The following is a 27971-nucleotide window of genomic DNA, read 5'->3' on the forward strand; positions in this document are numbered from 1 at the left end:
ACAACTTCTGTTCACAGGGAGGCCACTTTAATTACTCATGACCAAATCCTCCCTTTCGTCAATTCTATAAATCTATTTTAGAATTTTAGAAAAATATTGTCTCACAAGATTAAAACCTCTAGGGCTTTCCTGATTCACATTGTTCTCAAAACCCCCAAATATGATATCTCTTGTTTCGCTGGTTGTACTTTCCCATATGATTGCTTTGTGACCCTGCTCTTCCACATAGTTTACTAATGTGGTGATGTTTGGCATTTGGAGTTTCTTTGTCTTTTTACAGCAATAAAAAATTCACTACATTTGTATCAACACAGAACCCTCAAATCTACACCCTTTAGCGATTGTTTATTTTAAAAAATGTGGCATGATACAAAGTTTGACAATTTGTCAACATCATTCATGCTCTCGCCCATATATACTGGCAATTATACACCGACCATATTCAACGGGCATGGGCATTCGTAAATTCATCTGTTATTCTGCGCTCTAGTACATTCAGACAACTGCTCTGAAATCCGAACAATAGCCTGAGCGAATTTGCCAAGTACCTAATTTAACAATGTCCGTTGCACAACGACTATACAATTTAGCTAAGCTAAGAATGATGTGAATAGTTAATATACTAGCAAGTTCGATACAATGATATGCTATGCGGTTAATAAGGATAACTCAACCAACAAATTTGTCATAATTAGTTAAAACAAAGAATTTGTATCTTAAGACCAATAAGCATACGACATACTCAAATGACTTAATAGTTAGTGCGATTACCCTGATACAACACTAACATCAATACACTGGTGTATTGAGCTAATGATTCTTATTTTATGTCATTGTGCCAAGTCACAATTGTATCCCTGAATTATCTATTAGATTGTAATTTTCCTGTCAGCAAAGGAAATGCTGCCGAATGTTATCCATATTTAGATTTTTCCCAAATTTGAGCGGAATTGGTAGAATGCTCATGCGCTTCTTTTTAGTGCCTCTATGGCTTTGATATAGTTCGCTTATATGAATTTATTTCTGCGCCTCTCTCCTTGCAGTTTTAATATATGCCAATCTTTTTCTGAGACTATTACCCAGTCATATAATGCTTAACCTTAACATTATCAAATGATCCACAAAGACCACTCTGAACCTACATATGGGTTCACAAGTTAGAATATGAATATCAGTCAAATTATTATATTTAGCAAATCTCTAGTAATCGATTACACACACATACAATTGCAAATATTTCCCATATATCTTCAAATAATCATTATGTAACTTAGGAAAACTTAGGTACTCACATTAATTAACTACTCCATGTGTGTTTCCAACGACTCTCCATCCATACACTCCCAGCAGAACCCAAAAACGTTAGTTTCCTGGCCGCTGCCCTATGGGAATAATGCTCCACACGTATCCTCAACAGTTCCTTAGACTTCCAGAAATTATAGACTTGCCGCTATTGTTCTAAAATAACATCCCACACTCAATACCACCTAACAATAACACATAACAATAGTAACCCAGGGCATACCTGTTTACCTCACTAAGAACACTCTTATCAACTCAACTCAATCCTGCTAGTTACCTCAGCTGTGGCCCTCTTAAGGCCAGCTTTTACGTTTTTATTTTTATTTATTTAAATTTTATTTTCTAACATGCAGAAATATTTTCTACATTACATTTACATTTACATTTTCTATATTTCTATAGCGCTTTTGACTTTCTCTTCTAGGCCTTAACTAGTCGACAAGGTCTAGTTATACATCCTGTACACACAGATTTGGATGTCATCCACCACCCCAAGGTTCTAGTTATACATCTGGTACACACAGATTTGGATGCTCATGTTCTTTTCATTATAACTAGTTCCCACAGTTTTGGATGCACACGTTATTTAGTCTTAACTAGTTCATACTGGTTCTAGTCGTTATCCGATATACACAGATTTGGATGTTAATGTCAGATGGCAGTTCCCTCGGTGTCACAACTCCTACCTGTCACGCCTTGGTCATTGTATTTTGTGTTTTTGTCATATGTTTGGGTAGGCCAGGGTGTGACATGGGTTTATGTGTTGTATTTCGTATCGGGGTTTTGTATTAGTGGGATTGCGGTTGAGTAGGGGTGTTGTTAGGCTGGGCTGCCTGAGGCGGTTCTCAATTAAGAGTCAGGTGCTTCTCGTTGTCTCGGATTGGGAACCGTATTTAGGTAGCCTGAGTTCGCGTTGTATTTCGTGGGTGTTTGTCCTGTCTCTGTGTTATTGTCACCAGATAGGCTCAGTCACTTGGTTTTTTTCTTTTCAATTGTTTTGGAAGAGAAGAGAACGAGCGCCATTCTCCTTGCGGAGATGGTGCTAAATACATCAACACGGTCGGTCCCTGGGATTGGGCTGGCCAACACGATTCGGTTTGCTTGGAAGGAAAAGGAGTTTGAGCCTTTAGGACGGGAATCCTTTGGAAGGATAATATTGATGGGGATTCTAAAGCTGACGGTGAAGGACGTGTTTTGTTTCCAAGGCAACTCGTTGGAGGGAGCATACGACGTTGCACTATATACAGAGGAAAAACACAATGATATCCTGAGAAGGGCAAGAGCAGTGGGAGGTGAGAGGCCGATGTGCCACTAAGAAATAACAAGCCTGGCGAAGAATAACTTTAGGGTTGTAACTGTAAACATTTACAACCCTTACGTTAAGGACGAAGAGGTGAGGGCTTTTCTGGGGAGATACATGGATAACGTCTCCTCAGCAAGGCACCTCAAAGACTCCCTTGGGTTTTGGAATGGGAGGAGAGGCTTCCAGGCCCTCCTCAGAGAGGACCCAAGGGGACATGGTGGCTACCTCCATCCTCCTGCTATGTTCTCCCTAGGGGCTGACAGGGGGACGTTGTATTATGCACGTCAGCCCCGATTTTGCAGACGCTGTATGGCCTATGGTCACATATTCGCCTCATGCAGTGCAAGAAAATGCAGATTTTGTGCATCTGAGGATCACGAGGCGAGGGATTGTGACAAGCCTAAGGCGTGCCATGGGTGTGGCTCGTCAGCACACCTGTGGAGGGGTGCCCGGCCCGTCAGAGGTCATATGCGTCTGCGGCTGGGGGGGAGCAGGAGCGGGGGATGGGGGAAGAAGAGGAGGGGAAGGAAGCACGCCTCATGACCAGAGATCAGGTCCAGAGGGGAAGGCCACAAGGAAGGAGGAGGAGCCAGAAGCGGCGGATGGAAGAGAGAAGGAAACGGAAGGCACGGGAGTAGGAGAACCAGAAAGCGGCGGAAGAAGGCAACCGAGGTGGAGGAGCATGAGAGAAGAAAGCGAGGGAGGAGTGGTGGAGAAGGAGACGGTGGAAGAGAAAGTGGACTGGGGGGAAAGTGCCATGGTGGAAGAGATGAGGGGTATGGTGGAGGAGCTGGCAGGGGGGGAGGGTGGTATCTCTTCACTGCCGCCATCACCAAAGAAGAGTATGAAGAGGAGGGGGCGATTGGCCGACAGTGAGGGGGAAGGGATGGCCAAGAGAGTGATGGGGGCGGGAGAAACCTCTGGGTTGCTGCTGGTTTCCCCAGGCCCTCAACTTCTGTTGGGTGGGGACACACATAACAAGACTCAGGACTGGGTACAAGAGGAGGTGGGGAGTTTTTTGTTTGGGGACTCAGCCTCCCCAATTTTTTTCCAAACCAGCTGCAACACTGGGGAGGGGGAGGATTGTGGGGGTAGACCCAGGGTGCAGGGCACTCCGGAGCCAAACACTATTCCTGCATCCTGGGAGGGTGTGATGGAGGAAGAGGGGGATGTCGGGATTACGGATGGTGTTCTCACCGGTAGATATGGAGCAGGGCGCATCGGGTGAGTCTCCTGTTTTATGTTTTTTTCTGTCTGGGTTTAGAATTTGAGTGTATTACATGTATTTATTTTTCATGGAGTCTAATTTTACTTTTGTTAGTTTAAATGTAAGGGTTTAAGGGATTTTGTTAAGAGGAGGGCGGTTTTTAGTTATTTGGAGGGTGTGGGGTTTGATTTTTGTTTTTTACAGGAGGTTCACCTGAGGGATGGAGGGGATGTTATTAGGTTTAAGAGGGAGTGGGACAAGGGGAGTCGGTTTGGGGTGTTGGGGGGTGCACTCATCGGGGTAGGGATTTTGTGTGGGCACAGGGAGGTAAAAGTGGAGGATTCTTTTGTGGTAATGCAGGGGAGGGTTATAGGGGTGGATGTCACGATAAGGGATTGTAAATTTAGATTAGTGGTGGTGTATGGGCCACAGGTGGTGGCAGACAGAAGGAGATGGTGGACTGTCTGACGCCCCTGTGTGTCACAAATAGGAAATTAGTGATAGGGGGGATTTTAATACAGATTTAGGAAGAGGGGGATAGCAGTGCGGGCGCCATTGCCAGGCTAATGGCTTGCCATGGTCTGGTAGATGGTGGTCTGCACACTACTCCGAAAATGGACGGTCCTACATGGCGTAACTCCAGGGGGTTGAGCGGAGGCTCGACTATATTTTTGTACCCAGGTCTTTGGGTAAGTTGTCTGGGCGGCTGTTGCCTGTTTTCTTTCGGATCACGACGGGGTGCTCCTGCAGGTGGGGTCGCCAGTCTGCCTCTTTGGTAGAGGGTACTGGAAGCTAGATCGGGATGTGCTGGAGGAGCAGGCTTTTGTTGACGGGTTTTATGGTTTCTTTTGGAGGCTTGAGGGCCTCCGGTCCATGTGCGAGGGGTGTTAGAGTGGTGGGAATTAGTTAAGGTGAGGATTAGGGCTTTTATAATAGGGTATTGCAAGAGGAAAAAAAAGGGAGGAGAGGAGGGAGGTGGATCGTATCCAGAGGTTAATTGAACTCGAATACGAGGCAGGCAACCTCGGAGGGTCGTTTGACTGGGAGAGATCCGCAACCCTAAAGGCGCAGCTCAGGGAGTTGCAGGAGCGGAAGGCTCGAGCTTTCCTTGAGCGGCGCATAGTGGCTTTCTAGAACATAATGAGACTTGTTCTGCTATGTTCTTTAAGTTGGTTAGGGCAAGACAGAGTAGGAAGGTAATGCATGGTGTTAGGGAAGAAAATGGTAGTATAGTTAGAGAACCAGAGGATATGGTCAGGGTGACAACTGATCATTTCCAAGGTTTATTTAAGGAAAGGGAAATAGATGTAGAGCAGGGAAATGTGTTTTTAGAACACTTGTCCAGGCGGTTGCCGGAGGACATTAGAGAAGTGATGGAGGCCCAGATCTCACTAGAAGAGGTTGAGAGCGCTCTTAGGAGGATGGGAAAAGGGAAGGTGCCTGGGATAGATGGGCTGCCGGCTGAGTTTTATCTCAAGTTTTGGGATATACTTGGACCAGTGGTCCTCGAAGTCTTGAAGGTCATCCTTGAGACGGGGGTCCCGGGGGGATCAATGGCTGTTGGTGTGCTGTCACTTTTATATAAGAAGGGGGAAGTAACAGACCTTGGCAACTGGCGGCCGTTGACCATGCTGTGTGTAGATTACAAGCTACTTGCAAAGGTTTTAGCAGACCGGTTGCGCACAGCCCTTCCCTACGTCGTTCATGAGGATCCGACGTGCGGGGTAGAGGGCCGCTCTATTAGATGGAACCTACAGTTAATCAGGGACTCCATCGCTTGGGTTGAAGATAGAGGTCTGCCTTTAATGGTAGCAGCGCTAGATCAGGCGAAAGCCTTCGATCGCGTGAATAGATCCTTTTATTCAGAGTGTTAGGTCGATTAGGATTTGGGGAGAAGTTTATAGGATGGATTCGTACATTATATGTCGGAGCGGGGTGCCGAGTTAGTGTAAATAGTCACTTGGGTGATGTTTTGACCTCTCGTCTGGGGTCAGGCAGGGTGCCCACTCTCGGCTCTCCTCTTCGTTCTGTACATGGAGCCTCTGGGGGCTGCCATTAGGGCAGACACAGGGGTGGAAGGTTTGCTGATCCCTGGAAGTGGTGGGCTGCGTGTTAAGATGACGCAGTACGCCGACGACACTTCCTTGCTGTTGTGCAAGGACTCGTGCCTGACAAGGTCCCTTGCCATCTTTGGGGATTTCACCCGAGCGTCGGGAGCAGTTCTGAACCATGCAAAGTCTTCAGTCAAGTTTTTCGGAAGATGGCGCGGTAGAACGGATGTGCCTGGGGGGTTATCTCTCTGTGAGGGGGCCCTGAGGATTCTCGGGGTCCATTTTGAGACCTCCGGCTCAGCGACGCTAAACTGGAACATGCGTATCGCAGTGGTACAGAGGAAGCTATCAATGTGGAAAGCTAGGTATTTGTCTTTTATGGGAAAAGTCCTGGTCCTAAAGGTGGATGTGTTGCCGTCTCTTTTGTATTTGGCATACATCTACCCATTGCCGGCTTGTCTGAGGAGGCCTCTAGTGAGGCTTGTGTTTCAGTTTATGTGGAGTGGCAGGTGCGAGTGGGTCGCCAGGGCACGCATGATCTGTCCCATCGGGGAGGGAGGTAGGGGGGTACCACATTTCCCCTCAAGCTGGACTCAATTTTGTTTCCTTCTTGTTAACGGAGCTTGCTCAGCCAGTGATACACCCGTCCGGTTACCTCCTGCGGGTGTTTTTCTCGTATCAGGCGAGAAGCATAATGGTGTGGTCTAACACGGGTCCTCGGGCGGAACAGCTGCCGTGGTCATGCGGCCAAGTGGCTGCGTGCGCACCCTGAGGTTGAAGTTGCCCGAGTAGGTTTAGATCACAGGCACCTGTACGAGGAGGTCAGAAAGGCAGGGAGTCCGGCGCCTGTAGTGGGCATCTCGGAAGTGGTCTGGGAGGGAGTGCAGGCGCGGGGTCTGGATAACAGGCTCAAGGACCTGAATTGGTTGAGCCTTCATAAGTGTTTGCTGGTACGTTCCATCTTGTACCGGTATAATTTGGTGCAATCCCCCACCTGTCTAAGATCCTCTTGTGGCAGGGAGGAGACTGTGCGCCATGTCTTTTGGGACTGTGCCTTTGCCGGAGTAGTATGGGCTAGGGCACGGGTGTTGTTAGGTTTGGTAAAGGGGGGATTTTGTATTGACGTGGGCCAGGTTAGAGAGGGGTGTAGGGAGAGCGAGAGGGACGGATAGGGACAGGTTTCTGCTCTGGCTTCTCATGAGTCTCTTTAAACGGTGGCTGTGGGAAGCAAGGCAGAACATGGTGAAGACAGGGAAAGATTGGGGGGTGGAAGGGATAGTGAGGAGGGTGGATGGAGATTTGAGGGGGAGGATGAAGAGGGAGGAGAGGAAGTGGGGGCAGCATGCTGCTCGGGAGAGGTGGAAGGGGGGTTTAGGGCTGGGTGTCATTTAGATTTGTAAGAGGATAGATTAGGGACGGGGAGATAGGGAGAGGTATTTTGTAGGGTAACGGGGAGGGAAGATGCTCCCCTGAGGTTTTGTTTGTGGTTTATGTTTTAGTTTAATTAGTTTATTTAAAATACCATTATTTGTGTATGTATGTAAATTATGAGTTGTAAAGAATGAATGGTATTGAAGATAATAAATTATTTTTATAAAAATAAAAAAATAGGCTGTAATTAGTATTCACGTTCCGTTTGTTGTTTTTGTATTCATTCAGTTATTTCATGTATCACTATATTTTTTCATTAAAGTCATGAGTAACCTACACGCTGCATTATTTCGGTCCGACTCTCTTTCCAAAAACTAAGAACGGCGTAACAGAAACACCCACCACTCACGGACCGAGCAGCGTGTAAACTGGCAGGAGCTAAAGGACGACGTTATGGACAGCAGAAGCATGGAGTATACGACGTGGGAGGAAATCGACAGGTGGGCGGCCAACCCGGAGAGAGTGCAGGAGCCCGCCTGGGATTCGCTTCAGCAGTGCGAAGAGGGCTACAGGCTAAAGGAGTCAAAAAGGAGAACACGGCGACGCAGAGCGAAAACCGAAAGTAACGGGGAGAGCGCAGAGAGAGAGTGGCTGAGTCAGGAATCAGACCTGAGCCTACTCTCCCTGTTAATTGTGAGGAGCAGCAATATAAGGACTTCTGGTCTTGGGAGAGGATCTTAGACGGAAAAGGACCCTGGGCGCAGCCGGGAGAATATCGCAGTCCCAAGGAAGAAGCAGAGGCAGCCGGAGATAGGAGCCGACGATACGAGGGAACACGGTTGGCAAGGAAGCCCGTAAAGCAACCCCAAAAAATTATTGGGGGGGGGGCTAGAAGGGAGAATAGTTATGCCAGGTCTCCCTGTGCTCACCGTTGGGCTAGAGAAACCGGGCAGGCACCGTGTTATGCTATGGAGCGCACGGTGTTTCCAGTGCGGGTGCAGAGCCAGGTGCGGCACATTACTAGCCCTTCCTATTGGCCGGGCTAGAGTGGGCATCGAACCAGGTAAGCTTGGGCAGGCTCGGTGCTCAAGAGCTCCAGTGCGCCTGCACGGTCCGGTCTATCCAGAGCCACCTCCACACACTAGTCCTCCGGTAGCAGCTCCCCGCACCAGGCTTCCTGTGCGTGTCCTCGATCAAATACCACCAGTTCCAGCACCACGCACCAGGCCTTCAGTGCACCTCGCCTGTTCTACACAGCCAGAGCCTTCCTTCCCTTCTACGCTGTCGGAGTCTCCCGCCTGTTCAGCGCAGCCAGAGCCTGTCTCCTCTCCTGCGCTGCCGGAGCCTCCTGCTTGTTCAACACAGCCAGAGCCTTCCTTCCCTCCTACGCTGTCGGAGTCTCCCGCCTGTTCAGCGCAGCCAGAGCCTGTCTCCTCTCCTGCGCTGCCGGAGCCTCCTGCTTGTTCAACACAGCCAGAGCCTTCCTTCCCTCCTACGCTGTCGGAGTCTCCTGCCTGTTCAGCGCAGCCAGAGCCTGTATCCTCTCCTGCGCTGCCGGAGCCTCCTGCCTGGTCGGAGCAGCCTGAGCTGCCAGTCTGCAGAGAGCTGTCAGTCTGCCAAGTGCTGTCAGTCTGCATGAAGCAGCCAGAGCTGTTAGTCTGCCCAGCGCCGCCAGTGCTCCCCGTCTGCTCAGCGCCGCCAGTGCTCCCAGTCTGCCCAGCGCCGCCAGTGCTCCCAGTCTGCCCAGCACCGCCAGTCTGCCCAGCTCCGCCAGTGCTCCCCGTCTGCCCAGCGCCGCCAGTGCTCCCCGTCTGCCCAGCGCCGCCAGTGCTCCCCGTCTGCCCAGCGCCGCCAGTGCTCCCCATCTGCCCAGCGTCGCCAGTCTGCCCAGCATCGCCAGTCTGCCCAGCGTCGCCAGTCTGCCCAGCGCCGCCAGTCTGCCAGGATCCGCCAGAAGTGCCAGACAACCAGTCTCTTCCAGATCTGCCAGACAACCAGTCTCTTCCAGATCTGCCAGACAACCAGTCTCTTCCAGATCTGCCAGACAACCAGTCTCTTCCAGATCTGCCAGACAACCAGTCTCTTCCAGCTCTGCCAGACAACCAGTCTCTTCCAGATCTGCCCGACAACCAGTCTCTTCCAGATCTGCCCGACAACCAGTCTCTTCCAGATCTGCCCGACAACCAGAATCTTCCAGATCCGCTAGTCAACCAGAATCTTCCAGATCCACCAGCCAGCCAGGATTTACCGGAGCCTACTACCTGTCTGAGCTTCCTCTCAGTACTGGGATTCCTCTCAGTCCCGGGCTTCCCCTCGGTCCCGGGCTTCCCCTCGGTCCCGGGCTTCCCCTCGGTCCCGGGCATCCCCTCGGTCCCGGGCATCCCCTCGGTCCCGAGCTGCCCCTCTGTCCCGAGCTGCCCCTCTGTCCCGAGCTGCCCCTCTTGTCCCGAGCTGCCCCTCTGTCCCGAGCTGCCCTTCTGTCCCGAGCTGCCCCTCAGTCACGAGCTGCTCCTCAGTTATGTGGGGATCTGGGTGAGGACTATTAGGCCATGGTCGGCGGAGAGGGTGGATTATCCCAGGACGCGAAGGGGAGGAACAAGGACATTAATGGAGTGGGGTCCACGTCCCGAGCCAGAACCGCCACCATGGACAGACGCCCACCCGGACCCTCCCTATGCTCTTGAGTTGCGTCCGGGAGTCCGCACCTTAGGGGGGGGGTTCTGTCACGCCTTGGTCATTGTATTTTGTGTTTTTGTCATATGTTTGGGTAGGCCAGGGTGTGACATGGGTTTATGTGTTGTATTTCGTATTGGGGTTTTGTATTAGTGGGATTGCGGTTGAGTAGGGGTGTTGTTAGGCTGGGCTGCCTGAGGTGGTTCTCAATTAAGAGTCAGGTGCTTCTCGTTGTCTCGGATTGGGAACCGTATTTAGGTAGCCTGAGTTCGCGTTGTATTTCGTGGGTGATTGTCCCTGTCTCTGTGGAGTGTTCACCAGATAGGCTGTAATTAGTATTCACGTTCCGTTTGTTGTTTTTGTATTCATTCAGTTATTTCATGTATCGCTATATTCTTTCATTAAAGTCATGAGTAACCTACACGCTGCATTTCGGTCCGACTCTCTTTCTACAAACGAAGAACGCCGTTACACTACCGAAGGTAGCTCCCCTTCCTGTTCGGGTGGCGCTCGGCGGTCGTCGTCACCGCCCTACTAGCTGCCACTGATCCCTTTTCCGCTTTTCTGTTTATTGGTTTCACCTGTGTTTGTTTTAGGCTGATTGGTCGGGCTTTATTTACCAGCAGGCCCGCCTGCTGGTTGTGCGGGATTGTTTGGTGTACGTGTGTACACGTCTCTGTGTCACGGTTTTCCCATTTTCTTGGGTTTTGCTGGACTGTTTAAGTCCCCCGTGTTTGGGGCATTTGTTTTGGTGTGCGCTCTGTGTTTTGTGGGATTGGCGTATGTTCACCGTTTTTGTGCATTAACTTTTTATGGCTGCAGGGGCAGTATTGAGTAGCTTGGATGAAAAGGTGCCCATTGTAAACGGCCAGCTCCTCAGTCTCAGTTGCTAATATATGCATATTATTATTAGTTTTGGATAGAAACCACTCTGAAGTTTCTAAAACTGTTTGAATTATGTCTGGGAGTATAACAGAACTCATATTGCAGGCAAAAACCTGAGAAATTCCACTTCCTGTTTGGATTTCTTCTGGGGGTGGCAGATTTTCAACCAAGCTCTCATTGAAATTACAGCGAGATATGGATGTGTTTTCACTTCCTACACCTTCCACTAGATGTCAACAGTCAATAGAACTTTGTCTGATGACTCTAATGTGAAGGGGGGTCGAATGAGACAGGAAATAGTCACCACTGCCACGAGTTGACCATGCTTTCACTATGCGCATTCACAGGGGAAGGACCTGCGTTCCACCGGTCATCTGAAGTCATTCTAATTCCCCGGTTGGAATGTTATTGAAGATATATGTCAACAACATTCTAAAGATTGATTCAGTACATCATTTGACATGTTTCTACTGACTGTTACAGAACATTTGGACATTTCGTCACGTTATAGTGGACGCGCTTTGTGACTTTGGAATTGTTTACCAAACGCGCTAACCAAAGTAGCTAATTGGACATAAATAACGGACATTTTCGAACAAATCAAGCATTTATCGTGGACCTGGGATTCCTAGGACTGCATTCTGATGAAGTTCATCTAAGGTAAGGAAACATTTATCATGTATTTTACTCCAACATGGCGGCTAATTTGGCTAATGTTCTGAGCTCCGTCTCAGATTATTGCATGGGTTGCTTTTTCCGTAAACTTTTTTGGAAATCTGACACAGCGGTTGCATTAAGGAGAGGTATAGTATCTATAATTCCATGTGTATAACTTGTATAATCATCTACATTTATAATGAGTATTTCTGTTGAAACGATGTGGCTATGCAAAATCACTTGATGTTTTTGGAACTATTGAATCTAATACGCCAATGTAAACTCCGATTTTTTATATAAATATGAACTTTATCAAACAAAACATGCATGTTTTGTGTAACATGAAGTCCTATTAGTGTCATCTGATGAAAATAATTCAAGGTTAGTGATACATTTTATCTCTCTGTCTGCTTTTTGTGAATGCTATATTTCGCTGGAAAATTGCTGTGCTTATTGTGGTTTGGTGGAGACCTAACATAATCGTTTGTAGTGCTTTTGCTGAAAAGCATATTTGAAATTGGACACTTTGGTGGGATTAACAACAAGATTACCTTTAAAATTATATAAAACACATACATGTATGTTTTAGGAATTGTAATTATGAGATTTCTGTGGTTTGAATTTGGCACCCTCTATTTTCACTGGTAGTTGTCATATCGATCCCATTATCGGGATTGCAGCCATAACAAGTTAAAAAGTATAGCACTACCCTGAACTCTCTGCTTCCTGCGCCTGACTTCTCACCCACTACACCCCGGACGTTACACTCGGAACTCCATTGTCATTTTTAAATATTTGTTTATTGTTTCCAAGAAATGTCAGTCTCACCCTTTTTATCTGTCTCTGTTCGGAACACCGTAACCACCCGCTTACATTTACATTTACATTTAAGTCATTTAGCAGACGCTCTTATCCAGAGCGACTTACAAATTGGTGCATTCACCTTATGACCTCCAGTGGAACAGTAGTGCATCTAGATCTTTTCAGGGGGAGGGGGGGTGAGAGGGATTACTTTATCCTATCCTAGGTATTCCTTAAAGAGGTGGGGTTTCAGGTGTCTCCGGAAGGTGGTGATTGACTCCGCTGTCCTGGCGTCGTGAGGGAGTTTGTTCCACCATTGGGGGGCCAGAGCAGCGAACAGTTTTGACTGGGCTGAGCGGGAACTGTACTTCCTCAGTGGTAGGGAGGCGAGCAGGCCAGAGGTGGATGAACGCAGTGCCCTTGTTTGGGTGTAGGGCCTGATCAGAGCCTGGAGGTACTGAGGTGCCGTTCCCCTCACAGCTCCGTAGGCAAGCACCATGGTCTTGTAGCGGATGCGAGCTTCAACTGGAAGCCAGTGGAGGGAGCGGAGGAGCGGGGTGACGTGAGAGAACTTGGGAAGGTTGAACACCAGACGGGCTGCAGCGTTCTGGATGAGTTGTAGGGGTTTAATGGCACAGGCAGGGAGCCCAGCCAACAGCGAGTTGCAGTAATCCAGACGGGAGATGACAAGTGCCTGGATTAGGACCTGCGCCGCTTCCTGTGTGAGGCAGGGTCGTACTCTGCGGATGTTGTAGAGCATGAACCTACAGGAACGGGCCACCGCCTTGATGTTAGTTGAGAACGACAGGGTGTTGTCCAGGATCACGCCAAGGTTCTTAGCGCTCTGGGAGGAGGACACAATGGAGTTGTCAACCGTGATGGCGAGATCATGGAACGGGCAGTCCTTCCCCGGGAGGAAGAGCAGCTCCGTCTTGCCGAGGTTCAGCTTGAGGTGGTGATCCGTCATCCACACGGATATGTCTGCCAGACATGCAGAGATGCGATTCGCCACCTGGTCATCAGAAGGGGGAAAGGAGAAGATTAATTGTGTGTCGTCTGCATAGCAATGATAGGAGAGACCATGTGAGGTTATGACAGAGCCAAGTGACTTGGTGTATAGCGAGAATAGGAGAGGGCCTAGAACAGAGCCCTGGGGGACACCAGTGGTGAGAGCACGTGGTGTGGAGACGGATTCTCGCCACGCCACCTGGTAGGAGCGACCTGTCAGGTAGGACGCAATCCAAGCGTGGGCCGCGCCGGAGATGCCCAACTCGGAGAGGGTGGAGAGGAGGATCTGATGGTTCACAGTATCGAAGGCAGCCGATAGGTCTAAAAGGATGAGAGCAGAGGAGAGAGAGTTAGCTTTAGCAGTGCGGAGCGCCTCCGTGATACAGAGAAGAGCAGTCTCAGTTGAATGACTAGTCTTGAAACCTGACTGATTTGGATCAAGAAGGTCATTCTGAGAGAGATAGCGGGAGAGCTGGCCAAGGACGGCACGTTCAAGAGTTTTGGAGAGAAAAGAAAGAAGGGATACTGGTCTGTAGTTGTTGACATCGGAGGGATCGAGTGTAGGTTTTTTTCAGAAGGGGTGCAACTCTCGCTCTCTTGAAGACGGAAGGGACGTAGCCAGCGGTCAGGGATGAGTTGATGAGCGAGGTGAGGTAAGGGAGGAGGTCTCCGGAAATGGTCTGGAGAAGAGAGGAGGGGATAGGGTCAAGCGGGCAGGTTGTAGGGCGGCCGGCCGTCACAAGACGCGAGATTTCATCTGGAGAGAGAGGGGAGAAAGAGGTCAGAGCACAGGGTAGGGCAGTGTGAGCAGAACCAGCGGTGTCGTTTGACTTAGCAAACGAGGATCGGATGTCGTCGACCTTCTTTTCAAAATGGTTGACGAAGTCATCTGCAGAGAGGGAGGAGGGGGGGGAGGGGGAGGAGGATTCAGGAGGGAGGAGAAGGTTGCAAAGAGCTTCCTAGGGTTAGAGGCAGATGCTTGGAATTTAGAGTGGTAGAAAGTGGCTTTAGCAGCAGAGAGAGAAGAGGAAAATGTAGAGAGGAGGGAGTGAAAGGATGCCAGGTCCGCAGGGAGGCGAGTTTTCCTCCATTTCCGCTCGGCTGCCCGGAGCCCTGTTCTGTGAGCTCGCAATGAGTCGTCGAGCCACGGAGCGGGAGGGGAGGACCGAGCCGGCCTGGAGGATAGGGGACATAGAGAGTCAAAGGATGCAGAAAGGGAGGAGAGGAGGGTTGAGGAGGCAGAATCAGGAGATAGGTTGGAGAAGGTTTGAGCAGAGGGAAGAGATGATAGGATGGAAGAGGAGAGAGTAGCGGGGGAGAGAGAGCGAAGGTTGGGACGGCGCGATACCATCCGAGTAGGGGCAGTGTGGGAAGTGTTGGATGAGAGCGAGAGGGAAAAGGATACAAGGTAGTGGTCGGAGACTTGGAGGGGAGTTGCAACGAGGTTAGTGGAAGAACAGCATCTAGTAAAGATGAGGTCGAGCGTATTTCCTGCCTTGTGAGTAGGGGGGGAAGGTGAGAGGGTGAGGTCAAAAGAGGAGAGGAGTGGAAAGAAGGAGGCAGAGAGGAATGAGTCAAAGGTAGGCGTGGGGAGGCGTTGAGTAAGGATTAAAAGGTAGGCGTTGACACCCTCCTTCAGATCTTAGGCAGGCCCCGTGCACGGTTAAACCCAGGTCTTCAGGAGCCGTCAGCAGATGGAGTTTGGTGTCCCGTCTGGGTCGCCAAATATTGTCGTGGAATATTCTAATCAAGTGAGAGAGACTTTGTCATTTCTTCAAACAATAATCTTTATTCAATATAGATTCATTATTTCAACAATGAGGCTGGTCGACCCCACACGCTTGAGTGTTGGACCGAGTAACCTAACCTTTACACAAATGCAGAGTACTATATTTAGCTGACACTAAAAATGCTTAGTCATGGTTGGTTTCACCCATCCCATACAGATTGGGACATCATAAACCACTCTGGCTTAATTCGGTCGTTATCTGCAAAGGGTTGTTGTCTTAACCCCACCCTGGCTTAGTTTCCCAGATGCAAGGATGATTTTGAGACAATAAGGGATTGTTCTACTCCTAAACTATCCCTAGTAAAACACATTCTTGGCTATGTAATGCAGTCTTTAACTCATTTGTCAGCTCAAGCCATCTCTGGTGACCATACACCCAGATTAGCTGCAGGGAACTCAGAGACTATAAAAACACAGACACTATTAGGGCAGAAATGTAGTTAACCATTAATATAAAATAAATCAGGTAAATATGTAATTTTTCCCTCACATGATCTAGGATCAGGTTCCCTCTGTCCATTGCAATCTCATTAATTGTCACCTAAAATTCCAAACTGATCCAAACTGAAACAGTCACTAGACGGCAACATCTGCCCACTGAGTTATAGCCACCCTCATCACACTTCATATGGCAGTTGATCTGTCACTGACCAACAGGAAAAAATGTATTATCAGTGGATTTTATTTTAAATTATTATTATTTTTGGGGTTGTGATAGACTCAATGACAACACAGTGGCTTTTTCACCCTCTCAGAAATGAATAGTGACTTAAAACAACTAAAACAAGTTGTGAAGCTTACATACTGAAACAAAAGGAGATCAACTCTACACTTTACAGTTACTGCATACATTTTCAGTGTCTTTTCACTCAGTTTAACTGGGGTGTAAAGGGAAGTACCCGTGCTCTCTGGAAGTAGCTTCATATTTATATGGTAATTGGAGGCTGGTGCACCTATTCTGTACTGATTATAATCAGATTGAATCGGTTTCTCTTTGATTCATGTGAGGGGAATTTAATCCTTACACAACAGAGAATGAAAAGGAGATTCCTATTGAGGGAGCATTTGAATAGATCAGAGGCAACCTACATGAAGCACGGCTACAAGGTGTGAAGTTTTAAATGGAAATGTCTGTAGGGATGCGTAGAAAGGAAACATATCTAAGCATTTAGTTCATTAAACATGTTTTAAAGTCCCTATATTTGATATATTTTCCATGAATGCATACTTTTTTTATGTGTCGACCCATCCAGATTCAATGAATGTATCACGGCTCAGGCTAAGAGAAAGATGCAGACACAGGAGTACAAGGGTCAGGCAAATGGCCAGTTGGAGCAAGGCTAGCCGACGACCCAATGAGGGTGCAGAACGCCTTCCAGAACCGGGATGAGAACTGGACCGGAGGTCCATGGATCCAGAAGACGTGCTGCACCATGAGCTGAGCCGTCTCCTTAGTTGAGGGCAACTTAGGAAGGGGGATAAAATGGGCAGCTTTGGAAAACCTATCCACCACCGTAAGGATGGTGGTGTTGCCATCTGATGGAGAGAGACCCGTGACGAAGTCCAAGGATATAAGGGACCAGGGGTGGTGAGGAACGGTGAGTGGTTGATGGAGGCCAGCCAGAGCCTGCCACGGAGTCTTGTTCTCAGTGCAGTGCAGGCGGCAACGAACGCAGAGACATCAGGAACCATGTTGGGCCACCAAAAACGTTGTTGCACAAAGGTCAGGGTCCGACGGGAGCCCAGGTGGCAGGCAAGCCTGGAAGAGTGGGCCCATTCCAGGAACATGACGAATAGCACTTCCGGGTTCCAGACACTCTCAGCCTCCAACGTGTGGAAATCCATCGCTTAGTCTGCCACACTGTGAAGTAACTTTCGGGCAGCCTCTCTCCCGTACAATGGAGCATTGAAAACTTTCCTTACCTCTGCCACAAACTCCTCCAGACTGAGGCATACGGCCGACTGCTGTTCCCATACGGCTGTAGCCCAGGAGAGAGCCCTCCCGGACACCAGCGTGATGAAATTTGCTATCTTAGAGCAGTCCGAGGGGAAGGTGGAGGGCTGCACCTCAATGATGAGGGAACACTGAGCGAGAAACACCCGACAGGTGCCCGACTCTCCATCGAAGCATTCTGGGGGAGGTAAGCTGGGTTCCTGGGAAACTGGGGTGGCCTAGGAGGTGGTGCTGCTAACAGCCGGGTTACTGAGGGGCTAGGAGGTTACCGTCGTGGTAGGCTGCCTAACAGGCAACACTTGGAGGGGGGTGGAGACAAGCAAAAAGACACGTTAACCTCTCTAGGATAGGGGACGCTAGCATCTCACTTGGCCAAAAGCCAGGGAAAATGCAGCACGGCAAATTCAAATAAAATGATATAAAAATCAAACTGTCATTAAATCACACATGTAAGATACTAAATTAAAGCTACACTCGTTGTGAATCCAGCGAACATGTCAGATTGAAAGGCTTTTCGGTGAAAGCATAAGAAGCTATTATCTGATGATAGCACAACAGTAAACAAAGAGAGTAGCATATTTCAACCCTGCAGGCGCTACACAAAACGCAGAAATAAAATATAAATCATGCCTTACCTTTGACGAGCTTCTTTTGTTGGCACTCCAATATGTCCCATAAACATCACAATTGGTCCTTTTGTTAGATTAATTCCGTCAATATATATCCAAAATGTCCATTTATTTGGCGCGTTTGATCCAGAAAAAAACAGCTTCCAATTTGCGCAACGTCACTACAAAATATCTCAAATGTTACCTGTAAACTTTGCCAAAACATTTCAAACTACTTTTGTAATACAACTTATTGTATTATTTTTAAACGTTAATAATCGATCAAATTGAAGACAGGTCTATCTGTGTTCAATACAGGAAGACAACAAACCAACGCTACTTTTCAAGTCTTGCGCAACTCTCAACAGTGTTACCCAGTTCCTAGATGGCGGCACTTCTTCATTGCACAAAGGAATAACCTCAACCAAATTCCAAAGACTGGTGACATCCAGTGGAAGCAGTAGGAACTGCAAACAAAAGCCTAAGAAATATCGTTTCCCAATGAGAACTCAATGAACAGACAGAGACCTAAAAAAAAAACATCTGAATGGTTAGTCCTCTGGGTTTTGCCTGATACATAAGTTCTGTTATGCTCACAGACATGATTCAAACAGTTTTAGAAACGTCAGAGTGTTTCTATCCAAATCTACTAATAATATGCATATCTTATATTCTTGGCATGAGTAGAAGGAAGTTGAAATTGGGCACGCTATTTATCCAAAAGTGAAAAGGCTGCCCCCTATACCTTAAGAAGTTAAACAGATAAGGGTGTAACAGTAACTCCCCGTGTCTTCCAAATGGTGGCTCCTTGGGAGGAGCCAACATTGCAGAGGTGGTCCGAGTCTGCTGCGTCAGTCATGGCCAGTTCGTATTATCATGGCTCAGGCTAAGACCCAAATGCAGACACAGGAGGCGGATAGTACTAGTTTCTGAGTTTATTACAGTACAAGGGGCAGGCAATTGGTAGGTCAGGGCAGGAAAATAGTCTTTAAAAAAAGTAATCAGAGTCAGGCAGGTGCAGGCAGGATCAGGGTCAGGACAGGCAGATAGGTCAGAAATGGGAAGACTAGGAAAAGCTCAAACTAGAGCACAGGAAACCCGGGAACACTCTGGTAGTACTTGCCGGGACAAGACAAACTGGCAACAAACAAAAAACGAAGGTATAAATACACATGAGGTAATGGGACACACCTAGTGGGGGTTAGAGACAATCACAAGACAGTTGAAAAAGATCAGGGTGTGACAAAATGTGGGATTTGTTTTAATGAAAGCCTTGATACTGTATGTTATTGCATTTGCAGTGGGGTGAAATATGATTCAGACATCTCATTCCCCTTTAAATGACGTTCAGCTTGGCTTTATAGTACACACAGTGTCATATGATACAAGATTCCAATCACCACTGAGCACTTTCAAATGTTCCAAATACAATAGTAAAGTTACCCTACTATCAATGTTATACGACCCAAATTGAATGCTCCATGTTCAGTATATCACTCAAATTCAAGACCCTCAACTTGGCACACACCAATAGTTGGAATGTAAATTTACAAACGGGATCATGTAGACAGCTTGTACTACTTATTACCAGTATTAACTTTTTTATCAATACAGCCCCCGTTTTTCCCTGCCTTAAACTGTCATGAGTGGCATGTTAATGAAAGATCGGGATCTCAATGCATTCTTAGTCTAAATAACGATACATTTTGCTGTGTGCAGACACCCCCATCCATCCAGCAGACCCAATCTGATGAGATTTGTATCGAAACAAAACAAACAAACAACGCAACAATACCGTCCTTCATAAAGCACTCGATACAATCCTACATATCACTCAAGGTGTCTAAACTTAAATCCAAAACCTTAGAGGACTGGTAACTCCCCCATTTTGATACATGACTCACAATGTGAGTAATGTGAGAAAAAAACACACTACTGATTTTATTTAAACAAATTGAATAAGAATCACCACCCATAATAACTCAATAAATTAAAAAAAAAAATGGTATCCATACAGCCATAGGAAAATAGACTTAAACAGTTTACATTTAGTCAAAGGCAATGCCCTCTTCTTCCTGTTGGTCCGAATCATAAATATGGCTATGAAATATAAATCAAACGACAGGACAGAGGTAATTCAAACCCTTCAAAGAAGTGTTTCTTACTATATTAGACCAATTAATGAAAAACAGTCAAACATTTCATATATTTGGTATCCCATGTTTCCAGTACATTTCTTATCAAAATAATTCACGTGTTTAATTAAAACTCAGAAAATAAAGACTTCCATGTGTGTGCCCCTTTAAGATACCTCGGCACTAACTCATATTCATAACCAGGCAATTGTGTGCGTGCTGGTGTGTGTGTGTGTGTGTGTATGGTAAACCATATGGAAAAAAACTAACAAAAATGTCTAACACTCGTTAAGTTTACATCAACCATTTTTATCAATGACTTTGTCACTGTCACCCATCATAAGGTTAAGAAAATAAAAGAAACCAAACCATGATTATTATCTCCTTACTAGAAGACAATGTTTTCATTATAGTCTACCCAAACAACATTACTCTATATTTTTAATACCAACTGCTGGATATTCCCTTTCTGCTTCACACTTATTAAACCTATATTATAAGATTAACATGTAATGCGCCAAATCCACAAAATGACATCAGGGAAAATATACATTTCGATGGGTTAAAATAGTATTTTTGAACACAACAATTCAGTCAGTAACATAGTCCCAATGCTATTGAAATGACCAGTACATTTTTTACACAATTATAAGGGTTTGTAGTCTTAACATCTGGCACATAATAACAACACAATTTCCAGAAAACAGACTTAAAGTTCATCCAAGTGTTTCTTGCAAAGATTTCACATTTGCAAAGGGGATTTAGCAGTCAAAAAGTTTAATCGACATTCATTGATTTGGAAACAGATCTGGCAAGGTCAATAAAAGCAGATTACATTTTCCCTTGCGACATAATGACATTTCTTCATTACATCACAAAAAAACGAACTTTCAAGCTGTATGGGCTATTTTATTTAAATGTATTAACCGGACCGAGAAAATCCCATAAGTGTTTATTGTTTCACTGGTTAGAGTAAGTGAATTCCCCATACTTTCCTGTCATAAAATGAACAATGCCCCTACACTCACTTTTCGATGGACCAATGGCCCCACACACTATTCTTCAATATTTTTCTGCTAACCCCACAATATCCATGCTGATAAGAGGTTTCTAAACTAACATCAAAGCAGACGTACACATTCTATCAATATTCTCACATGCCCAAGCTGTGTTAATTCCCATACTAATATACTATATACTACATGCTTAATGAGAATATACTTTGTCATAGTGTTTGCTGTTATTAAATTTGAAGACTCTTTTTTTCAAATCAATTCTCTATGTGTAATTATTCCTTACGTGATTAAACTAAACATGTAACATCTTTCATCTAGGAAGTCGGGGGCACCACGGGAAAATGTTTATTGTCTCTATTTCCCTAATCAACTCTTCAGATTATTTTCAGATCTATTACAGTCAAACAATTAATGCATTATTACCTCATCAATCTCATTCCTGAATATCTATCGCAAACCCTTGGATATCTGCACGAACCTTAGCATCATAAATCATGAATCAGTGATATACAAATTGGCTTACTTATTTATTTATGAACTAACTAATCAATCACAGAATCACATAAACACACACACAATAGGTCATACACTAACATGAAACAAAGAAAAAGACCTTAGTGGACAAAACCAATACGACGGCTTGGTAGACAAAGGAAAGAGGTGGGGACAGTTCAAGAGCGGGAAACTCAGAGTGGACCCAGATACATACAGGTGGCTATACTCATTGAAATGCTAATACTTTGAACATGAACAGCCACTCATTCGAAAATAAATTAAAATGTACATATTTCCGAGTGTATGCCTTTGTTTTCTCTCTCTGTGGTCGCCGGTCGTCTGCTGGAGAGAGTTTCTGGTTGAATTCCCCAGAAGTCCCAAGGTCTTTCGTGGTTGTAGTTTTGTCAGCTGGCTCTGGATAGTGTCGGTTGTAAAGGATACGTCAGACGTACTATTTGGTCATTCAACCGGTTGCATTACCAGACTAAAGCACTTAAAGAGCTGCAGCCTGAATAATTGTTCTTTCGTTTTTTGATTTCTTAGCCATTTCAACGTAGGAGTGATCTCCATGTTCTCTGGTCTTGTCCTTTAGTAGAGCTGCCAACCATTTCAACATGGAGCAACAGCTTCCATGTTTTCTGGTCTATAGAGTGGTAGCCATTCCAACGTGGGGACCTCGTCCCTGCATTCTCTTGACTGTATGTACATTTTGTCACAATGTCACAGGCATTCCATGACGCTTGGGTATAATGTCTGTGCTCACGAGGGCGTGGCCACTGACTGGATAAACTTTACATTAAAAAAAAACATTTTCTCATTGAGAAGACTAAAGTCACATTTCATCTTCTCACAAATAGTTTCATATTTATTCATATAAGTTCCATAACATTTAGATGTAAATCTGATAAATACATTGTGAAAGCTCTTAAAGTTACAATGTTTCCGTTATAACGTCTTAAATTATATCACCACACAGTAAATGTTGGACATGAATATTGTTTAAATAACCACGGACCATTCTAACTGATTGGAATACAGAAATATTGTTACATTATTCAACCTTTTGAGGTTACCGTACCACAAAGTCTTTCTCTGTGGTAACAAAGTGATTTTCAACTTTAATTTCAGCAGAGTGGGGAAAGAAGTTTAGGTATTTACGACTTCACCGCTCTAAAAGAGAGAGTGCGCTGAGAGTGAGCGGACCCACTGTAACCTGATCCTTCAGATCTTCACAGGAGAGTCATGACAACTTCATACTATATACTATTAGTTCATTTTAGTCTATTGTAAACCAATGGTAACCTTTCAGTTGAGCTTTGTATGTCTCCTGGAAGTTGATGCTGTTACTATGCAGCCTCTTGCTAACTTGTTAGCTTAACAAATTACTCGTTAGACATTTTACAAAACAATTTGGACTGTTTAGAGAACACACTGCCCGAAGGGGCAGGGTTGATCCAAGCTCTCTGACCTCACAAAGGCAGTCAAGCACCCAAGCCAACTGGCTAAAGTTGGTTAGCTTGCTTGCTACTTCCAGTCACAAATAAGAGAACACATCCTCACTTTGACCATTTCCTCACCCTAACAGAGCTTGTTAGGCTTTTTTCATGTTATCCAAAGCGTTGGTGACTAACTGTGCTGCTGGTAACTATTTAATTACGTTCTTTCCCTAACGTTTACTGACACCGGCCATATTCAACAGGTGTTGACCATTCGTAAATTCATCAGTTATTCTGCGCTCTGGTACATTCACACAAGAGTGCTCTGAAATCAGAAACAAATAGCCAGAGCGAATTTACAAATCACCCTCTCTAAAAATGTCCATTGAGAATGCACAACGACTATACCATGTAGCTAAGCTAAGAATGACGTGAATAATCAAGTCAATAAACGTTGCGTAGTTGGATAACATATAGTTAATATACTAGCAAGTTTGATGCAATTATATGCTATGAGGTTCATAAGGATAGCGTAAGCAACAAATTTGTCAGCCAACATAGCGTATAACTTGATTTGAAAAGTCATAACTTTATAATATTGTTCAACATTTTCTTAACATTTGGAACGTCTTTCTTATAATTGGAAAAGAGTCATTTCCCCTCCAAAATATTTTTTCATTATTCTGTGTCATTTCAAATGTTGTATTTGCACATTTCCGTGTAGGGTTTACATTTATAGCTGGTTTTCCAAACATAACCAACTGCTTTACCAGTACACTGACTAATAGATTTTCTTTTACAATGTTTATTTAATTTTGTATAGTTTTCTTCTTTTTTTTCTTGTAACCTGCAGGATTATTTTCTTATTTCTTCAGGATAATATCCTGGAACACTTTCATCAGGACTCTGTCCTGGTATCTCTTAACATAGCTCATGCATTATGATTGTAACTCATAGTATATTACTTTAGGACTCTGTCCTGGTATCTATAACATGCGTGACCTGTTCCTAGAACAGGACTTTCTAAAAGTTAACTTTCCCCAATTGGAGGTTGTTTTTAAGAAAATCAGTCTCACACTTAATTTATCTTATCTGTCCGAAATGACGTATCCACTCACTGACACTCCTGGCAGGTCCGAGGTGGGTGGAGCCCTGTGGGTTGCGCCCCTGCACGCAGTTTAATTACCCTCGGTCTCCCGGGAGCAATCAGCAAATGGTGTTACCATCCCACCGCTGTCACCAATTTGTCGTGGAATATCTAATCAAAGGGAAGAGAGACTGCAGAGTCTTTCAAACAACACTTTATCATAAGATTTGCAAAAATGAAGCAATCAACGTCACCAAAAATGGTTGGTTGCTTGGTTGCAATGAGTTGAAAGCTTAACAAACATAGCCAGGTCTCAGCTTTTATAGAGAAAATACATACAACCCCTTTCTGTATACGTGGCAGTCAGCAGATAGTGTGTAAAAGGTCATTAGTTAGCACATTCACAACAGCAAAACACTATAATGTGCTCCTTTCTGCAAGTTTTCATACATGTGCCTTTCTGTAGATATTAAACCCACGGGATGTCACATGCTGTGGCCACACCCAAGCTATAGGCCCAGTCTTATGACTAAGTCCCACAAAGACAAGTTTGTATCAGGTTAGAAAAAACACCAGCATATAACAAGAGACAATTCTTTAAACAGTAAAACATGGGATAGCATGGCTAATTATGTAATTTTCCACAACACATCACTTTAAAACATATGCCATCCTTCAGCACATGTCACCCTTTATAAAGCATATGTTTATATCACATTCGCCATAGGTGATTTTGTCACAGAGTTATGCCACATTTATGAACCCTTTATAAGCAAGTTTAAGCGGGACAGAGATCTCAACTATTTACTTTTATGAAGAGATCGTAGGAAAATTAAGTCAGATTTGCAATTCATGTTTCTACTGTAGGTCTAAGGGTAAAAAAAAGTCTAGAGCACCTTATCAAAATCATCTTGTAATCAATTAGTTGTGATTAATTGTCACGTTCTGACCTTTATTTCCTTTGTTTTGTCATTATTTCGTATGGTCAGGGCGTGAGTTGGGGTGGGCAGTCTGTTTGTTTTTCTATGATTTGGGGATTTCTATGTTTCGGCCTATTATGGTTCTCAATCAGAGGCAGGTGTCATTAGTTGTCTCTGATTGAGAATCATACTTAGGTAGCCTGGGTTTCACTGTTTGTTTGTGGGTGTTTGTTTCCTGTGTCAGTGTTTGTGCCACACGGGACTGTTTTGGGTTTCATTCGTTCCACATTTATTGTTTTTGTATTTCAGTCATGTTCATGTGTAGTATTTCTTATTAAAAGAACCATGGACACTTACCACGCCCCATATTGGTCCTCTGATCCTTCTCGCCTCTCCTCTTCGGAAGAAGAGGAGGAAATCCCTTACATTAATATTATTATTCAATTTATTATTATGAATTGCAGCAAGTCCTGTGTTGCACTACTGCCATTTCCATTCATGTCTTGACTCACAAATCGACATAGTAATTGATCTCCTTTATGTTGTGGTAAAAAGTAAGAAGTTGGTAAATTACATTTTTATTTTATTACATTCCTAGGTGTTGCTTCACTGCTTTTAGAAACCATGTCTCTTTTTGGCAGGCTGCCCATGGAGAAAGCCTGGCTTGACCAAAATAGAAGAGCGGAGTGACAACTCCATTACTAGCAGCACCACCACCACTGTGAGTGCTCACAAGCTACAGCCCTGCGTACTCGAGCTCTGCAAGTTCTTCTCCCAGTGCCTCTGCCACTCCTACAGCTACAAGACTCACATGAAGAGGTATCGTATAGTGATTCCTTTAGCCACACTACAATATACTTTCACAAGCTGATTGAACAAGGTGCACCCAATATATTCTAACAATCACAGTTAGATATAGATTATTTGTTGTCTTTTGTCACCGATGGTGAGATAATCATTATGTTATGCCCTTCAATTTGAGTGTCCCAAAATTAGGGTTGCAAAGTGGAATATTACAGGTAACTTAATATATTTACCAGTAAACTACTATTATTTTCTTACTTTCGAAGATTTTAGGTCATTTTCATAACATAAAAATATAATCACTTTGAGGGTTTCTGTTCTTTGACACGTTTTTTTTGTTTTAGTTGGTCAATATGTCTTTGCTGTAAGAGTTTTGGGGCTGAACTGGTGGCAGTTGTGAAATAAGTGAATAGTTGGAAGAGTTGCAGTTAATTGCAAATTACGTCATTGTTGATTAGATGTTTTCTTTCATTAATTAGGCAATTGTCTCATGAAACCACAGGAGGTTGGTGACACCTTAATTGGGGGGGACGTGGTAATGGCTGGAGCAAAACCGGTGGAATGGTATCAAACATATGGTTTCCATGTGTTTTATGCCATTCCATTAACTCCGTTTCAGCCATTATTATGAGCCGTCCCTCCCCTCAGCAGCTTCCACTGCATGAAACATATGGTCAATCTATTAGAAACTCATGGACAACATGCACACAGATACTGTACAGTATAGAGATGAAGAATAAACTTTTATATTTTTTTATTTCTCTAATTTAAATATCTAAAGTTTCCATAGACTACCAAAATGACCTGTTCATTTACCAACCGTTCTGAAAATTCTTGTAACTTTGGTAAATTACCAGGAGTTTTGCAACCCTACCCCAAACTATTTGAAAATGGTTGTTTCATTGACTGTGTCAAGTATAATTGACTTGCTCTTTGGTGTCCTACAGGTATTGTGCTGATAGTCACCTGTGGTATGAGAAACATACCTTTGAGGTGTGTAGACGGGTCAGAAGAGTCTCTTTCTCCAGAAGTAAGTGTTCATTAGCCTAGGATACATAATCAATCACAGCAAACAAGAACAGAATCCCTATATATACACACACACACACACACACACACACACATATATATATATATATATATATATATATATATATAGTGGGGCAAAAAAAGTATTTAGTCAGTTGTGCAAGTTCTCCCACTTAAAAAGATTAGAGAGGCCTGTAATTTTCATCACAGGTACACTTCAACTATGACAGACAAAATGAGAAAAGAAAATCACATTATAGGATTTTTTATGAATTTATTTGCAAATTATGGTGGAAAATAAGTATTTGGTCACCTACAAACAAGCAAGATTTCTGGCTCTCACAGACCTGTAACTTCTTCTTGAAGAGGCTCCTCTGTCCTCCACTCGTTACCTGTATTAATGGCACCTGTTTGAACTAGTTATCAGTATAAAAGACACCTGTCCACAACCTCAAACAGTCACACTCCAAACTCCACTATGGCCAAGACCAAAGAGCTGTCAAAGGACACCAGAAACAAAATTGTAGACCTGCACCAGGCTGGGAAGACTGAATCTGCAATAGGTAAGCAAGCTTAGTTTGAAGAAATCAACTGTGGGAGCAATTATTAGGAAATGGAAGACATACAAGACAGCTGATAATCTCCCTCGATCTGGCGCTCCACGCAAGATCTCACCCCGTGGGGTCAAAATGATCACAAGAACGGTGAGCAAAAATCCCAGAAACACACTGGGGTGAATGACCTGCAGAGAGCTGGGACCAAAGTAACAAAGCCTACCATCAGTAACACACTAAGCCGCCAGGGACTCAAATCCTGCAGTGCCAGACGTGTCCCCCTGCTTAATCCAGTACATGTCCAGGCCCGTCTGAAGTTTGCTAGAGAGAATTTGGATGATCCAGAAGAAGATTGGGAGAATGTCATATGGTCAGATGAAACCTAAATATAACTTTTTGGTAAAAATTCAACTCGTCGTGTTTGGAGGACAATGAATGCTGAGTTGCATCCAAAGAACACCATACCTACTGTGAAGCATGGGGGTGGAAACATCATGCTTTGGGGCTGTTTTTCTGCAAAGGGACCAGGACGACTGATCCATGTAAAGGAAAGAATGAATGGGGCCATGTATCGTGAGATTTTGAGTGAAAACCTCCTTCCATCAGCAAGGGCATTGAAGATGAAACGTGGCTGGGTCTTTCAGCATGATAATGATCCCAAACACACCGCCTGGGCAACGAAGGAGTGGCTTCGTAACAAGCATTTCAAGATCCTAGAGTGGCCTAGCCAGTCTACAGATCTCAACCCCATAGAAAATCTTTGGAGGGAGTTGAAAGTCTGTGTTGCCCAGCAACAGCCCCAAAACATCACTGCTCTAGAAGAGATCTGCATGGAGGAATGGGCCAAAATACCAGCAACAGTGTGTGAAAACCTTGTGAAGACTTA

The 27971-nt window shown here is 45.0% G+C and overlaps 1 protein-coding gene across 4 annotated transcripts in view; it reads left to right on the forward strand.

The window, feature by feature from the left end:
• LOC115139687 (HERV-H LTR-associating protein 1) overlaps nucleotides 1–27971 on the forward strand; it is a 105377-nt gene that overhangs the window by 64648 nt on the left and 12758 nt on the right. For all 4 annotated transcript variants that reach the window (XM_029677336.2, XM_029677334.2, XM_029677335.2 and 1 more), the window contains 2 exons: nucleotides 25340–25517; nucleotides 26450–26532. In XM_029677336.2, coding sequence (XP_029533196.1) covers nucleotides 25340–25517; nucleotides 26450–26532 — 261 coding nt within the window. The remainder of the gene's footprint in view (nucleotides 1–25339; nucleotides 25518–26449; nucleotides 26533–27971) is intronic.

Source organism: Oncorhynchus nerka, linkage group LG13, assembly GCF_034236695.1.
Source record: "Oncorhynchus nerka isolate Pitt River linkage group LG13, Oner_Uvic_2.0, whole genome shotgun sequence".
In the NCBI taxonomy this organism is placed as follows: Eukaryota; Metazoa; Chordata; class Actinopteri; order Salmoniformes; family Salmonidae; genus Oncorhynchus; species Oncorhynchus nerka.